This window comes from Polistes canadensis, unplaced genomic scaffold (assembly GCF_001313835.1).
Source record: "Polistes canadensis isolate GaletaPanama2010 unplaced genomic scaffold, ASM131383v1 scaffold_17, whole genome shotgun sequence".
Taxonomy (NCBI): domain Eukaryota; kingdom Metazoa; phylum Arthropoda; class Insecta; order Hymenoptera; family Vespidae; genus Polistes; species Polistes canadensis.
This window is the reverse complement of record NW_014569564.1, coordinates 474968-492263: the sequence shown is the minus strand read 5'-3', so window position 1 is coordinate 492263 and position 17296 is coordinate 474968. Positions and strand designations below refer to the sequence as shown.

General features: G+C 30.3%; 1 protein-coding gene across 2 annotated transcripts; it reads right to left on the bottom strand.

The window, feature by feature from the left end:
- Window positions 1–89: 89 nt before the first annotated feature.
- On the bottom strand, window positions 90–15621 carry LOC106793722 (calexcitin-2). Of its 2 annotated transcripts, XR_001382456.1 has the most exons (8): window positions 15278–15621; window positions 4090–4180; window positions 1752–1804; window positions 1455–1574; window positions 1258–1372; window positions 898–995; window positions 571–765; window positions 90–403 (listed from the first exon to the last, which is right to left on the bottom strand). XR_001382456.1 is itself a non-coding variant. In XM_014760883.1 (7 exons), the coding sequence occupies exons 2-7, from the start codon at window positions 4145–4147 to the stop codon at window positions 658–660; spliced, it is 552 nt and encodes a 183-aa protein (XP_014616369.1). In that variant the 5' UTR covers window positions 4148–4180; window positions 15278–15621; the 3' UTR covers window positions 90–657. The 2 variants fall into 2 exon arrangements, 1 of the variants encoding a protein (XP_014616369.1); XM_014760883.1 differs by having other exon boundaries at window positions 90–765.
- Window positions 15622–17296: the final 1675 nt, after the last annotated feature.

The following is a 17296-nucleotide window of genomic DNA, read 5'->3' as shown; positions in this document are numbered from 1 at the left end:
TTTTCTTTTGACTAATTTCATTATCATAATTACCAGCTTATATATTAATTATTAATTAATGAAAAATGATTAACGATACAATCAAAATATTCGTTGAATTAAATGAGTTTATTCAAACATATAGAAACTATTAAAACTCTTAATACGTTTTGGTTTTACGACATTACACAGAACGATTCGCATAGAATCGAAATCGTTTTAACTAAATTTACAACAACACGTTATAGAACATTACGCAATATTTAGTTTCGGTGTTAACGGCGATTAATAGCGTTATCAACGATTATTACCAATTAAACAACGAGATATTAACAATTATTATGATATCATAATTTTTTTTTTCTTTTTTTCCTCATTACCATCCTTCTTCTCATATAAGAGATATCTTTCAGCTCTATGCAATCTAAAAGAAAAAGAAAAACAAAAAGAATATAAGAAAAAGAGAAAGAAACAGAGAGATAGAGAATAAAAAAGAGAAAAAAGAAATTTTAAACCAGATTTATGTACTACGCGAGTCATATCGCGTATTAAAAAGACAATTAATTACTCAATTAATTAACGATAGCGTACATATTTCGACGTGCTGATAACGAAAAGATAATAATAATAATAATAATAATAATAAATGTCGTGTAAGAATCCGAAGCGAAAGGACGGTTAGAACGAGGTCTTTCCGAATATAAAGTTTCCAGGTGCGTTGGGATCGTCAGAGGTGAAGTATTGTTTCCAAAGCTCATAGAACTTGTCCCGTGTTACTTCTTTACCCTGTGAGAAATAAAAAAAAAAAAGGAAGATAATATATTATAAAAAATATCTTAGCCAATATTTAATTTATAAATAGTCTTTATTTCCCTTTTTATACAGGGATCTTTTATTCATGAATTTCTCACTACTTACCACCCCCATTTTTTTGAAAGCATCACGAGCCTCAGTCTCCTGTACGCCATGACTGTGACAAACGTTGCTAAACTCGTTCTCATCGATTGATCCGTCACCTGTTAAAGTTCATTATAAGGGGGATAAAATGTACTTCGAAAATCTTTAAATAGAATACTCTCGATGTAAGGGCTCGGGGGAAAAAAAAGGGCTTTTTCCGAGAAGCTATCGAGTGGGATTAATTGTAAGTCTGGGGTTATCTTTTTCCTATCACCGTTTTGTCTCTTGTTTCCTTTTTATTTTTGTATTTAGATATTGTTGTTGTCGTTGTCTTTGTTGTTGTTTTATATTAAATTAAGCGAGTAATAATAATTAACATACCGGAGGAATCCTCAAGATCGAACATAAATTTCATGTACGTTTGTTGCCAATCATGTGCGTTAGCTGGATCCTTAGCGTAATCTTCCCACATAGAATACCACTCGTCTCGGCTGATCTATAAAAATTATATAAGATTTAGTTTCAATTTTTATTTTCAATCATTTATTTGTATATATATTTGTTGTTATTATTGTTACTTGTCCATCTTGATCAGAATCGGCTCGTTGTTGCAAGCCTTCCCATATTTTCAACAAGGTATCCTTCGTCTGCGTTGTTTTCGGATTATCGGCACTCCAATGTCTGGAATTGCAGATCCGCTAAAAAAAAATTAAAAAGATTGTGTAACATTAGTCAAGGATTGTAATTAATATATATGGGAATTACGGTGAGAGATAGAAATACACGGATTTTTTACATGATCATGCTTTTCTTTTTTTTTTTTTTTTTTTTTTTAAACATTATACGGTTTGTTAACGTCATAGAATAAATCATACCTGTACAGCCAGATCGAAATCTTTCTTATCGATGGCACCGCTCTGGTTAACATCTGCAACATAACACCAGTCTTGTGTTAGTAAATCGCTAAAGGAAATTCTATGACTAAAAATGATTTCAAGGTCTCTATATCCATCGTTGATATATTTGTAACGTTCGAATTAATTACCTTTCTTCGATATAAAAAAACATAGGATGTGTTGAATTTTTTCGATCATCAGATTGATTGATATATTGTATAAATCGAGTAAACTTTACTTAACTGTTTAATCAATTTTTTTTGTCATTTTTATTAAAAATTTTTAAAGTCGTTAGTTCAGTGATTAATTATCAAAATGAAACAAAAAACACAAAAAACAAACAATAACGATACTCCATTATAGTTGAATTCGAATGTAGTAATTATCATAAGCAGCAGATAAATACCGAATGTACGATATGCATTGGTGACCTAATACTTAATGCAAGTATTATTTAACAATGAAAAACAAAAAGGAAAAATTATATCAATATATACTAACCGTAAAAAAAAAAAAAAAACAATATTGCTGTCATAGCTCGTTATAATTCTATACTTTTTAATTAATTAGAGTCAATTCTTATATAATATTTTATATATAAAGTTATCTTTGTCTCGAAAACTTTTTTATTATACACTTTATTTGTGTATTATAATAGTCAAGTGTAATTGGTACCAGAATTGGCATCCAATTTTTAAATATACTTCACAGAGGACGTGCCAGATTATGAATCAAGTTTCGTTTCAATAAAGATAAATAGATAGACAGATAGATAGATAGATAGATAGATAGATAGATAGATAGATAGATAGATAGATAGAGAGAGAGGGAAAGAGAAAGAAAGAGTGGGGAAAGAGAATGAGAGAGAGAGAGAGAGAGTGAGAGAAAAGTATAGCTGATCAGATTGATCTTCGTCGATGAATCGTTATCGAGTTCGTGGTCCCATCGTGAATTTTCCACTGACTCTTTGATTACGGTCGCGATTCAATGAGGAAAAAAATAATCTAGAAAGAAATAAAGGAGAGAAAAAAAAGTAAAATAAAGTATAAACCGTGTGTCCAGGACGAGTAATCCCTTGTTGCAACATCGGCCATGCTGGAATAATGTGTATCGATGATGGAGAACGATCGTAGGATATGTTTAGCGGCCAATCGCGACGGTCAAAGAGGCGAAGAAAGTGAGGGACTAACGAGATCTATCAGGCGTGTACACGCCTGTGACCTCCATGATTCATATACGAGAAAATGTGTGTGTGTATATATATATATATATATGTGTCTTAGTTAGTATCGCTGTAATATCGTGCTTCTCCCTTTCGTGCCCTAACGTATAAACATATACACATATTCTTACGTGTATAGAGGTAAACGTTAATAAAGATACGTAGAAGCTTCGAATACACACACACACATGCATATATATATATAGTATAACATACACACAAATAAAGACCCAGAGAAAGAAGGATTACACAGCTATACTCTTTATGTGTGTGTGTGTCTCACTCTCACTCTTTAGTGTTAACATGTATAGGTTAGGTATATACATTCGCAGAAATAATTCTATCATGGCAAGGCGACCCTCTTATCCAGACCCAACGCGTCCATTGTTTATCTCCTCCTGGTTGATACCATAAATAGGCGGGTGCTCTCTATCTCAGCGAACACCTAGTAGGTGCCGTACAAAACACCCTTCTCTCTCTCTCTCTCCCTCTCTCTCTCTATAGCCTTGATTCCACTTTCAGAGAACCGAAAAGAGCCTCGAGAGATTCGCATAGGGCTGTAAAACAGTTTCCCACCCCCGTTCCCATACCCTAGAATAGAAGGGAGAAACCCATCTTTACTTCTTCATCTTGCTTTTTTATTATCATCTTCCTTTTTTTTTCTCTCTCTCTCACACATATCAGTCTTTTAACGTTTTCTTTCGATGTAGAAGACTTGGTCCTTGCTCGTTAAAGATTATCCAGGGTGAGAAAAAGTGAGTGAGATGAGGTCGAATGAAATAGAATCATTTAGAAAATGTAAGGATGTGCTCGTGAAGGAAGGAAACGACGATATATCTCGTTTAATATCAAAGTACTCGTTGAAAGAGTGAGAAAGAGAGAGTGGGAGAGAGAGATGGTCCATCGAACCGTTTGTTATTTCGGCCGTACGTTTCTGAAGTTAATATATAAAAGGGAATGAGAAAGAAAAAGAGAGATAAAGGAAGAAGGAAAGACTATAAGAGTAAAACGTGTCTTTCGATGAGTCGAGAGAATTCTCAAGGGTACTATGTTCGATTGTGCCGGTGCCATAACCAACTGTCAGAGTTTACTCACCGAAAAAGGCGTTGAAGACGTAAAGCAGCTTCTTCTTGCGAAATTCCGATAGAGGCATCTTGCAAACAACTGGGTGTTTTTGCTTTTTAACCTGCGCACACAACGTAATAGAGAAATTAAATTATATTACAATTGTGTGTGTCGCGATTTTGTCGGTTTTTTTTTTCATATTTCAATTTTGTTTTCTTTTTTTTTTCATATGTATAGCGCTTATTCGATACATTTGGTCGATAATTATTCTACCGAAATTTTTTTTTCTTTATATAAGATAACGATAATTTTTATTTGAAATAATTATGATCAATGAGGTAGAATAATGAAACTTCTTACACGTATTTCAATTTTCAATGTTCGAACGAAAGTGTGAATACTGTTGTCTTGATAATGATGACAATGATTTATATAATAATGTATGGAGTTATGCCATCCGGTTTGATAAAAGATTCGTATCTCGTTAATGACGCAAATCTGACGCAGGTGTATCACTATTTTTAACGGTATTAGTCAAATTCGTAAGTATTTTCTAAGAATGAGAAAATTATTTGATGAGATATTCCAAATGCGTCATAGCACGATAATTATCGCCATATTTTTCATTGTTTTGTCACGAGAATATGCTTATAATATTCATCTTTAAATTAAACGAGATGTTTTTTATCAAATAACAATACATAACATTTTAAGTAACATTAGTCATAATCTCATCTTTCAAAACTACCTGTTCAAAGTATTTTTCCTTGTTTCCTTTTTTTTGTATAATCATTATTAAACTTCGAGGTAACGCATAACTTTAAAATTATGTATAAAATCATGAATAATTATTTACATTTTTATAGGGCCAAAAATCTGAATGGTTTCCTTCAACGCTCGAGTCATCGTTCTCGTTTTTATCGATTATTCATAAATAAGCACGATTAGATAAACGGTATTGATTATTCTTCATGGCGAATGGTATACTTCAAGATGATGATGATGATGGTACGTTGGAAGATTCTCTGAATTGTTTTTTTTTTTCAATAATAATAACAGAAAAGAACTTTATATGAATTTTATATCAACGTTGACGGAGATGTCCAATATGAAAAGTAAGATTTGATATATATTCATAAAAAAACACATTTTTCTTGAAGATTATATACATTTTGCTTATATAATATTATACCGAATAATATACAGAATTAATGTATTTACACATATATATATATATATATATATAAAGAAGGTAGAGGTGAGAAAAATAAAAATCTAGAAATAAAATCTCGAGGAGTACCATTGTATGAGTAAAATTACAGGCGTGAAGATTTGAAATGCGAAACGTTAACCACCCCATCCCCTCCCCGTCACAGGTCATAAAATATAACATGATTTATACAAGTCGATCTCGAAGCCATTAAAGATATCAACATAAACGCATAAGCTATAAAATTTTTAGACAAGTGGATTACTCTTTTGACGAGATTTTCTACTTTCTTCTCTTTTCTTCGTTTCTTTTTCTTTTTCTTTTGTTTTTTTTTTTATTCCGACGAATCGTTCGCTACGTTAAAAGAAGACAAAGCAACGTTGATCTTCTTGTACGTGCTTATGGCATATAACGTATGTATAATATATACCATACAAGATTATATAAAATCGATAAGGATATCTATCCTTCATTTTACTATTTTACCATAGACGAAATTTTACGATTAAACACGAAATAAATCGGTATTTTACGAGTTAACAACCAACGTGGAATGGCAAAAGACAGCAGCCATTTTGAATTGAAAATTTGGCTCGCTAGCTTTGAGAATCAGGTTTTTCTTATATTATAACTGCCAAGTTCTCTCCTGTTCTTGCACACGACGTTGTTCTCAACAGCAGATCGTGAAGCTTCCTAATGGACGACTTCTTCTATTCAACATATTCCAAGTATATATACGTACACACAAACATACGCGTTCGTATAAATGTGAGTATAGAGAAATCCGGATCACGAACAAAAACGTAATGTATATCTACTTATGTAGATTACCACACCAATTCTCACTAATTATATATATATATATGTAGGTAAGTCTGATTTGACGTTAAATAACAAATTAAATTTGCTTTATTATCAACGTACGATCAGTTATTGACATATTCCCTTATACATATACAATGCACGTCCTACTTGTTGCGCCTCAACGCTTTTAATATTTCATTTGCTTTTCCATTTTCCATCATAGTCGAGACTGTTGCATTAAAAATGAACAGCTATGATAATGATGTTCCATAGATATGAACAGAGAAGTCTAGTGAACGTAATTTTCGGTCTCTCATGAGTAGTGAGCAGTGTTGAAATATAAAGCTCGACAAGCCGAGAAGGTAAAAGAGAAAAAAAAAAAAGAAATAGAGGAACAAGAGGCTCTCTTGTATCGTAAAAATGGAGAAAGAAAATCCGAGGAACGAGACAAGTTAGTATTATACGTGTGTTAGCGTCCGATAAATATAGTTCGTCCTTGCTCACTTAATGGAACTAATGTACCCTCGTGACAGTCCTCTTTAACCATCTTCTACTTGTTAGAAAATGGAATATTATTTAATAACTTTTTTTTGTTTTTTAATTCTTTATGCACTTCGAAAAAGTTTCAACAACGAAATAAAATGATTAAGAGAGCAAAAAAAATATTCGTTTATCGGTAAATTCATTTATTGTGTTTCTTTTACGTTACTTTAACCATAATTTTGTTCGCCATTATGTCCATACAATTTTCGTTAAATGATTAAAAAAAAAAATGGATGTTCCATATCGAAAATAATACGTTTATGTATATTTATTTATATAATAATATAACCGATGGAATAATAGTTATTTAAACAAAATGTATATTTTGTTTTGTATATTTTGTTTTGTATATTTGATTGAATGCAAATAATAATGAAATTTGATAATGATTTAAAATATTAATAAAAATGAAACATATACATATATTTATAATTATAATTATCACATAAATTAATAATAAAATTGAACGCGGAAAATTGTGTTGTTAAGAAAATTTAATGTCCGATCGTATAAAAAATATAATATGTAAATCGATACAAAAAGAAAAAAGTAAAAATAAAGAATAAATGAAAGAGAAAGGAGGAGAAACAAGAATTGAAGATGGAAGCGCGAGCTTTAACGCATGTGAATTAATCAACCAAGTTATGGTCGAGATAGCCGATCAGGTCAAGTGATGTTACCGGGACATGGAAATACTCATTCGGCCGAATAATCATGCAAGCATAGTAACCTGGCCATTCTCAATGACGTATTAGACGAGACCGAGATACAGAATAGATATATAGAGATAGAAGAGAATTTTCAATTTGATTCACTTACGTTAGATGATTAGACGTTATAACCAATGCTTTTCAAATCCTTACGACAATACTATAGCTATGTATTAGGTTCTACAATCTTTCCATTTAAATATCTATCTCAGACTTACTTACTTACTTACTTACTTACTTACTTACTTACTTATAGTTGTATTTTTCTTCTTCTCACAGTCAGTTTCGATCACTTCTTCAATAATTCCATTACCAAAGGAAATAACTGGATATAAAAGAGAGAAGCCAGTAACTTATTGATTTATTAAAGGACACTAAAAGATTATTATAAAATGCCCTCGAGGGATTTTATAATTTACGTATAAAATAAATCGGTTTAAGAACGAATAATGGAATACCATTTGTAACTGTTGTCTATGTTATATTTCGAAATGATAATCAATACGTTCGATTAATGTTCCATCAATTCTTCATTTAGAGTTTAGATAGATTAGTCTGATCATTCAAATCGGTTTTATCAAAGCCAAGTAATGTCGCTATGTTTTTGAATAAAGAATGTAGAAAATTTATTTGAAAGCCAATCGGGATGATTAGAATCCCAATGATAATGAATAATTAGATAAAAAATGATAAAGGTTCTTTATCGCGTGATTTTTTGTTCTTTTTTAATCGATTTTCAAATATAACCTTCGATGATGAATATTGTACATAACACTCATATACATATGTACACATAATAAATATATATGATAATAAAGTTTTCCTTTCATTAAAATTTTCTTTTTTAATTTTCCAATTTGTCATTCAAAAAAAAATTTGTCATAAAATCAACGTATGAAATTCATATAAAATTCTTTATTTCGTTTGATTTTATGCAACCATTGTAGATCAAAACTTGCATATATCCCTCAGATGTGCATTGAGATCATCTATGGATAAAATACGTGCGGTTAAACAAAGATTTTAACGAGAAACAGAATGGTTTACCGCGAACGTGAATAAATGTGCGACATATCCATGGTTTAAAAACAATTTTCTTGATCCGAAGTGAATTCCATGTATATATATACACCGACACCACAAACACCACCTATATTCGACGAAATGACACGACGATAAAATAAAACAAAATAATAATAATAATAATAATAACACTAGCAATAGTAGTAAAAGTAAATGCGATAGATTCAATTTCCTCTAGAACATCGGAGAATACATTCTATCGAATCCTACTTTTGAATATTTCTCTTACGTAAAAAATTGACTTCTTGCCGTTTTCGTTTTTGCCTTCATCGTTTTATCGATTATTTTAAGTTACATGTAGGTAAATTGCAAAATATGAATTTCACTTATTGATATTATTAACTCTTGACATTAATTGATATCTTTATATCGTTAAACGTACTACAAATGATAAGAGAAAAACAAAACACTTGACTGAGTTCAAATTGTATTGTAATTTTATTCTACTCCATTCTTAAATACATCTACGATTACAAAATTAAATTCAATATATTATTTAATGTGTGCAATCGTAATGTATATGTTTAACGATGCTATTATAATTTGCCATTAAATTATATTAAAATTTCGTGCATTTTTAAATTAATATTTCACTTGCATAATATAAAAGTGTAAATTTTTATTGACTTCAACAAAATTAGACTGAACTGAAACAATACAATAAATGTACGCGAACTTATGGTTCACTCTAATATATTAAAAAACAATTTTTGACAATGTAATTTTCAATTTTAAGTATATACTAAATAAATATTATATTTTTAAAAAAAAAACCAAAAAATAAGATGAAAAATTATTCACCGATTATGTACAAACCGTATCCGCGTTCTATTATCGAAGATATTACTCACTTATTTTTAAATGTGGTATATAATAGATTATGAAAGAAAATAATTTAGTAATTTAGTCTAATTTTTACCAATCAATGTATTTTATCCGTTAGAGAGAGAGAGAGAGAGAGAGAGAGAGAGGTACAGTGACGTAGGATTGGACTCACGTATGACAGGTTGTCGTTCGCGGAAAGTAATTAAAGTCCATTGAAGGCATTGAGATACATATGGATATAGGAGAAGAACCGACGATTGACTCTAAATGGAGCATCTAAAGTAAGTATGCAAAGCGAATTGACATCGGACGATATAAACAAAGCCGGAAGTTTCATTTGAATCATGCCGTATTTACGAGTCCCTTACAGATACTACCGGGCCAATGAATGAATGAACCAACGCACGTGCTGCTTAACTCTTGCCATTTCTACTTTGGATTGCGTTTCTATAATATATCTCAGTTGCTGTTCAGAATAATTCAAAAGTTATGCGAACGAATTATGATTTAATGACTCTATCATGATTATTCTTTTTCTACTATTAATTGTAAATCTTTCGTATATGTTTTTTTCATTTTGTCCAAAATTACGATCGTATTTGTTGTATCTGATAACAACAACAAAAAATCGATCACTTTTTGTTGGTTTACATGATATTTCAACTCGATAAATATGGTCTTGTTTTATTAAATAATGATTACGAACCAAGCATAATAAATAAATACATTTGCTTATCGATCCTATCAATTTTCGTTATTTATGTTTTCTCCTTTTGTGTGGTGTATTTTATATTAAATAATTATAATTTTAATGAATCTCTTTATCAAGAACATTTTACAAGGTATATCACTATTCTATTATAATTTAGTTTTATGATTAAAAGAACAGTCTTATTTTATATATTCTCATTATAATACGCGAAACCGACAAAACACCGTACGTTGGCAAAATCTCCCTCTGGAGAAAAGTAAAGAATTAATAAAAAAAAAAAAATATAACTTATTTAGTTGTACTCTATTTTTCGAGCTTCTTTTTTTCTTTTCTTTTATAACATAGAAACGAATTCGTGCATTACCTACGCATCGTCTCTTGCTTAACCAACGTTCTACAAACTGCAGCAGCTACATTAATAAATCCTAAAAAGAATTACGTTTGAAATATGTTTTTTCTTTTTATTTTCTCTAGGCAAACTTGTTTGTCGTGAGTGTAATAACTACATTGAAATGAAAGTAAAAATAATCTTTTGCCTTTTTGTGATGTTAACGTTAGAATGAATACACATACACACATACACACATACACACATAAATATATATATACAACATATAACTCCAAGACTAACTAACTAACATTCTTCGAACGTACTAATATATCCATACCTTTATAAGGTTTTTCTTCGAGACGAGAAAAGGTTTTGATGTTGATGATGGTTCAAGACCAAACGATACACGACCGACGGAGCACAAATGAATTTTCCCTTTCGACAATCTTCGAGATATATCGATCGATTTTATCCCTTTTCCCTTCTTTTCTATCTATATCGTGAAAACTTTAGGTACTGTTTATCGACATACGAAATTCTTAGTTTCGAGATGCTAAGATGCCTACCGAAAGAGAACTACGAGGAAACTGTACACATCTTATAGTAATTTCACGTGCATGATTTGAATTCATATACACGTACATATACTTACACAATAAACACATATATATATACATTGATTTACGTAAAGTGAAAGAAAAAGAGGAGAAATAGAAAGGAAGGGGAGAAAGGGGAAGAAATATTTACATATGCACATTGTTCTCGTTGTAACGAGAAACGAAGGTGACACTATGACGAAGGTCTCTGCCCTTTAAAATCGATCCGAAGGGTATCTATTAGCTTACGCGAGTGATCTTGTCCGGACCTTCAAATTAACCAGGAATTTTAAAGATAAACCATCTTCGGCTATGTACCTTATTTCAAGTAGGGACTCGAAGGTTATATATAAGCTAACTAGATGGTCTAGGTAAAAATGCGGTTTTTCCATCCAAAATGCTTGCGCTTGAGAAAAAAAATTCCTCACACAAAGGAACGTCAAGTGATCGATCGACTCTGGTTGTAGGTGTATTAAGAAAATAAAACAAATATTAAGAAAGACAAAAAAAATTATAAAGAAAAAAAATGATAGAACAAAGACGAATAAGGCGATAAAAGAGAGAACGAAATATAATAATAATAATAATAATAATAGTGACGTTCTTTTGATAATTCTTTTTCCTTTTTCTTTAATCTTCGAAAATAGAAAAAAAATGCATTTTTATAATAATAATAATATATTATAATAAAAAAATGTTTTTATTCACAATCGTTAAGACACATTTTTCAATAGTTATAATTTAATATCAGATTTAGGCCACGCACATACGCACACATACACATGTACACAGATATGTGAGGATTACTATCAATTTCCCGTTCGGGATAGCTTATTGTAAGGCTTGATTGGATTAACTTTGTGCATGATATAATATAATGGCTGCCAAGTTAATCTTATATTCTTCTAATCGTCATTATGATGTCATATGGTAAACGTCAGGACCCGTAAAGGAATATGTGTGTGCATGATAATCATCATCATCATCATCATCATTAACGATCCTTTATCATTGGCACAAGCTTGATTTTTCTTTCTTTCTTTTTTTTTTTTCTTTTTATTGAGAAAAGGTCAGGAGGACAGAGGGTCAGCTTGGATATTAACGGTTTAATCGGGGGGGGGGCTTTTTTATTTATTTATCGATTAATTTTATTCCTTATATGATCGAGTCAATCGGATATGCGTTTGATCGTAAAGTGCATATCGTTAAGCGATGTGTGTCCTGTCATACGAAAAAAGACAGAAAGAGAAAGAAATAAAAGGAAGTTAAAAAGAGATTATCTTTGAAATTCAGTACTCACTTCTACCTCAGAGTTAACGAGACAATAAAATTGTTAAGTGCCTCGCATTTAAGACCAACCAGAGTGATGGTTTATTACTGCAGCACCATTTAATTCCTACCAATACCTGATAAAAGCCCAGTCATAACATTCGTAAAGCATCCACTTTTCGGTTAACACCAATAAGAAAATAAGATATTATCTATAGGATTGTGTTAAATACGTTTCTGTGAAATTTATATAACGTTCTTCTATTAACCGCAATGTAATTACATTCGGTTGGTTTCTATTTAAAAAAAAGGCTTGATTGTATCAATTAATCGAAAAATTCATTCGGAGAAGATAATCTTCGAAGTATTATTCATTCCTCGTATATTATTTCGGATAGAAAGAAATTATTGTCGTCCTCGTGTATCAATACGTATTGTTTCATTTCTTTTTTTTTAATTAATTTTTCTATACCAAAGTACACAAGAATAATTATATTGTCTTTTGTTATCTCGTGGTGTACCACTAGAATTAAATTAATTAAACCTTTATTCGAGTGTTTATTAATTTTAAAACAAATAAAAATAATAGAAACTCATGCTTTACTTCTCAACCAAATAATTTTGATTAATTTTGATAGTTCTAGTTTAAATGATCTTATGTCAATAAAATGATAGTAAGCGATGGTTATAAAAGGTACCAGAACAATCCATTTTTCTTATTGACGATGGAGGAAAAAGGTCTTATTATGAAAAAGAAATTTGAAATTCTAAAAAAGTATAATCTTTTCAATCATCATCTTCGCGCAAAGCACCGAAGATTTGAACCTATCGAGGAAAAAAATCCAGAATATCTGGTTGGTCTTATTCGATAAATTTTCCTTAGATTTGTGGAATAACATTGACGTAACATTATGATCTTCTTTAGACGAGGGTGAATATTCCCAAGACATTGAATAAACATAACCGATGAGAGAGAGAGAGAGAGAGAGAGAGAGAGAGAGAGAGTAAGAAGAATGATAGGAAAAAATCCGATTTTTTTTTTTATTTTCCTTTTTCTTGAAAGCTTAGATTTATTGTATCCAATAATAAAAGATAATAATGTTCTTTCCATTCACGCCAATAGGAAAACGTAAAAAAAAAAAGAAAAAAGAAAAAATAAGACATATAGAAAACAAAAAAAGAATTTTATGTTTTTTGCTCTTTCATTTTTAATCATTGCTCAAAATGATCTATAATATAAATGAACACCCACGTGATAATCCTTGTCATTTTTTATTATTAAAGAACCTTTCAGGGAAGAGGGTCAAACGACGGTACATCAAAATAAAATTCTATGATTATTATACTTGTTCATTCGACCCCTAACCCCATCCTCCTACCCTATAACGGAAGAAGAATCGTTGCTTTTTTTTCCTTTTTAGCTTTGATAAGTAAGATAAGTTTTAAAAATTGATCGGATAGAAAGAAAAACTTTATTATTCTCTCATTCCCATTTTGTTTACTCATCCCCAATATCGTTCACTCGAATCACCGTAACGAAAGTGTCATATTTTTTGTTTGTTTAACTTTAAAGCTCATATATATGTTCCACCTTAAAATAAATGTTTAAAAATTGCCTAGATAAAAAGGGGAAAAGTTTTTTTAATCTTTTCAATTTGTACTCATCGTATTGAAACGTCTGAAATATTTAAATCCGATAATGGCAAAAAAAGACCCATTCATTTTTTTTTAATGTTAAAACGAGTCCGTAAAAAAATGATCGAATAAATGAAAAGAAAATGTTGTTGTATACTTGTAAGAAAATTTTGTTGTACAAAATAAAGTGTCCAATGGGTTAATCTCGAAATCCAAATCATCCAATTTACTTGCTGACGATGATCGTTGCCGATGAAAAAATAAAATTAAAAAAGTTAAGAAACAAGACCCTTTTTTTACAAGACGGACTCTCGTTGGAAAAAGTGATCGGTATTGAACAACAACAAAAAAAAAAGGAAAAAAATAAGATAATCAATAACGAACGATTGATCATCGTCGTCGTCAAAGTCGGTGAATCAACGATGTGAATTAAAAGGGAGATTAATTACTGCATTACGAGTTCATATCTAATGTAGGCGATGTTATCGGGTCGATTCAATCGAATCTAATCGTAGTACGAGAACAATCATACATTAATAATTATTACTTGAACGAAGTATGACGTTGAAGCGTTCATTTTGTTTTTTTTCTCTTAGCCTATCTTCTCCGAAGACAATATCATAAATCCGATAATAATTTAATAATGAATAAAACAAACATACATTTTTTATAGTATAAATGTTCCCATAATTATGAAGGTGATCTAAAGTCTAAACTGAACAAAAAAAATTAGTTTATCAGTTATTTCACATTACATTATTTTAAATTAAATTAATTCAATGTAATTTTCATGATATATTGTCTAAAATGAACCGTTAGATAGTGTTTGTTATTTCAATATTATATAGAATTCATTTAGTATTCAAATGTAATCCTTTAATATCTCGAAACAAGAGATATATGACTTAGACCACTTTCATAATTATGAGTACAAATGAACCATATGCGATCTAACACGCGTTTCATGAAAATGATTTATTCTTTTTTATCTTTGTTTTCTTTCTTATTATAGACATTAGTTATGTTTTTTAATTTTTACTTTGTTTTTTTTTCTTTTTGGTTTACTTAATACACGATATTATTTACAAAACGTTACATGATTAATCTCGAGAAAAACGTTAATTAAAAAATGGTAATATATTTTGAAATGATCATTGTATTATCTAAAAATGGATCAAAGAGACCACCATCAGACACAAAAATTATAAAGAAAATTCTTTTCTACTTTGTGGTAACACGGAAAGGGTAAGCCATCATTTGATTATTTCTCTTCTAGATATAAGGTGGGTACAGACAAACTGATAAAAAAAACTCGAAAATTTAATTAGACTCGTAAAAAAGAAAAGAAAAGAAAATACCAAACGAACTAATAGTATGTTATCATATATTCTCATCCCTTTTTATTGTTTTTTTTACTTATTATTATATCTAAAAAAAATCACTTATTATAATTCAAAAAAAAAAATAAGAATAGAAATATAACAAATTTTGCGTACTCACCACACAAAAGCAGAAGAATCAGAAATTTACGGTTGACGTTGTTTTACCGCGCGATCTTATTCTTATTATTTATTTTGATTTAAAAATCCGAGAAAATTAGTTGAAACAAAATCGTTTGCTATCACGAACGAGTTTCGAACTAGGAAGATCGCGTTTGAACGCGGTGGTAAAGGGGAGGAGGATGGAAAAGAATTAAAGATCGATCAAGACAAAGGGGTACGAAAGTTAAGGAATATTATTACAACAATTCTTAATAGATCAGAAATCGATTAAAACAATAATTATACGATCCGTATAATGGACACATGAAGCACAAAATGCGCACTAACAGATCGAGCTTCGGCTCTTTATACCCTCGAACTTGCACCACCTGTGCTTGCGCAGATCGGCTTTCTAAGCTTCGCGCACTTTGTTCGTTCGTTCGTTCGTTCGTTCGTTCGTTCCTTCTTTCTTTCTTTCTTTCCTTCCTTCAATCGTTCATTCTCTCCCTTCTTTTGCTTTTCGTGATACCTTGGCACGCATTCGAGATGAGCTGCTGCTGATGCTGCTGATGTTACTCGTCGTCATAGTCATCTTGCTTCGATCATAACTCAGATAATGAAAAATCTCCCAACGATAATCTATTTCTTTTATTTTCTTTTATTTTCTTTTCCCCTTTTTCTTCCTATTTTCATTTTTCTTTGAACACCTTCTTAACGTTTTCTTATTTCTCTACGCGTACATTATTTGCACGTTTATCTAATAAATTTTCTCTCGCAATATACATATTTTCCGAAATTTTCTTCAAGAATTCGCTGTTTTATTAACATTAGATTTACGGATGTTTTGATCATTATTTTTTAATGACTTCAAAACATTGTTTGAACGAAAGGTTGAGTAGAGGGGAGGAATTAATATTTTTACGTATATTTCATTACCTAACTAAAAACCGACCTATGTTTTTAAAAAATAATTTAGTCCGTAAATCTAGTGTTTAGAAAGGAGATTCGAAAGTTGTTCTTAACTTCTCTTATTATTATTATTATGTTTTATTGTTGTTGTTATTGTATGCTCCTTTAACTCCTCCATTACCCTCTTTCTATAAATTTTCTAAATATATCATCTTCCCAGGGACTTCTCTTGAAATTTATTGTTTTTTTTTTTTTTTTATATATATATAAAAGATTCAAAAGTTATTCTCATTATTCTTATTACTACTATTATTATCATAATTATTTATTACTCTAAGACAAAATCGATCTCGTTGATTTTCTTCTTAATTATTATTTTTTTCTCTTGTTTTTCTTTTTTTCGGTTGTGTCTTTTGTATTATCATGATTATTTTTCTTTCTCTTCCTTTTTATAAAAAGGGAAAAATATAATGAAAGTTGATGAAAAAGTTGAGCCGTTAAAGACATTGTTCGATTTAGGGGGTGAAACCTTCAATATCGCAAAACCTATCATCGAACGTAGCTTAAACGTGAAGTTAACTTTCCGTGAGAAAAGTATCCAATAATTCCATGGACTCTCATTCTCTTAACAAACGAATAAACTTTTAACTACTATGCTATAAGTGACTTAGTTGTAGGGCCTTTTATTTCGAGTAAATTTGATCAGAAATCTATTTATTGCATAAAGAGAGAAAGAGAGAGAGATAGAAATCGAGACTCTGATTCACACTTTTATCGTGTCGCATGAATATCGCGACGAAAAAAAAAAGAAAGAAAAAAGGGAACGCATCATAATCATTGAATATCGTAATCCTAAAGTGACCCAATTTTCATCTAAATTTATAATAAATTGATCGTTCGAAATGTCTATTAAAAGAATATCGATTTTGTAAATATGCGATAAACGTTAAATAAATAAATATAAAAAAAAAGTAGGTACGCGGCTCTGCTCTTATCTAAACGACAAAAAAAGACATAAAAATAAAATAAAAACGAAAAAAAAAACAAGAAAGAATCGTGCGTTAGATTTTATTGAAATTCGAATAAAAAACCAAGCTGCAACATTTTTATTGCAACGCAACGCAATTAT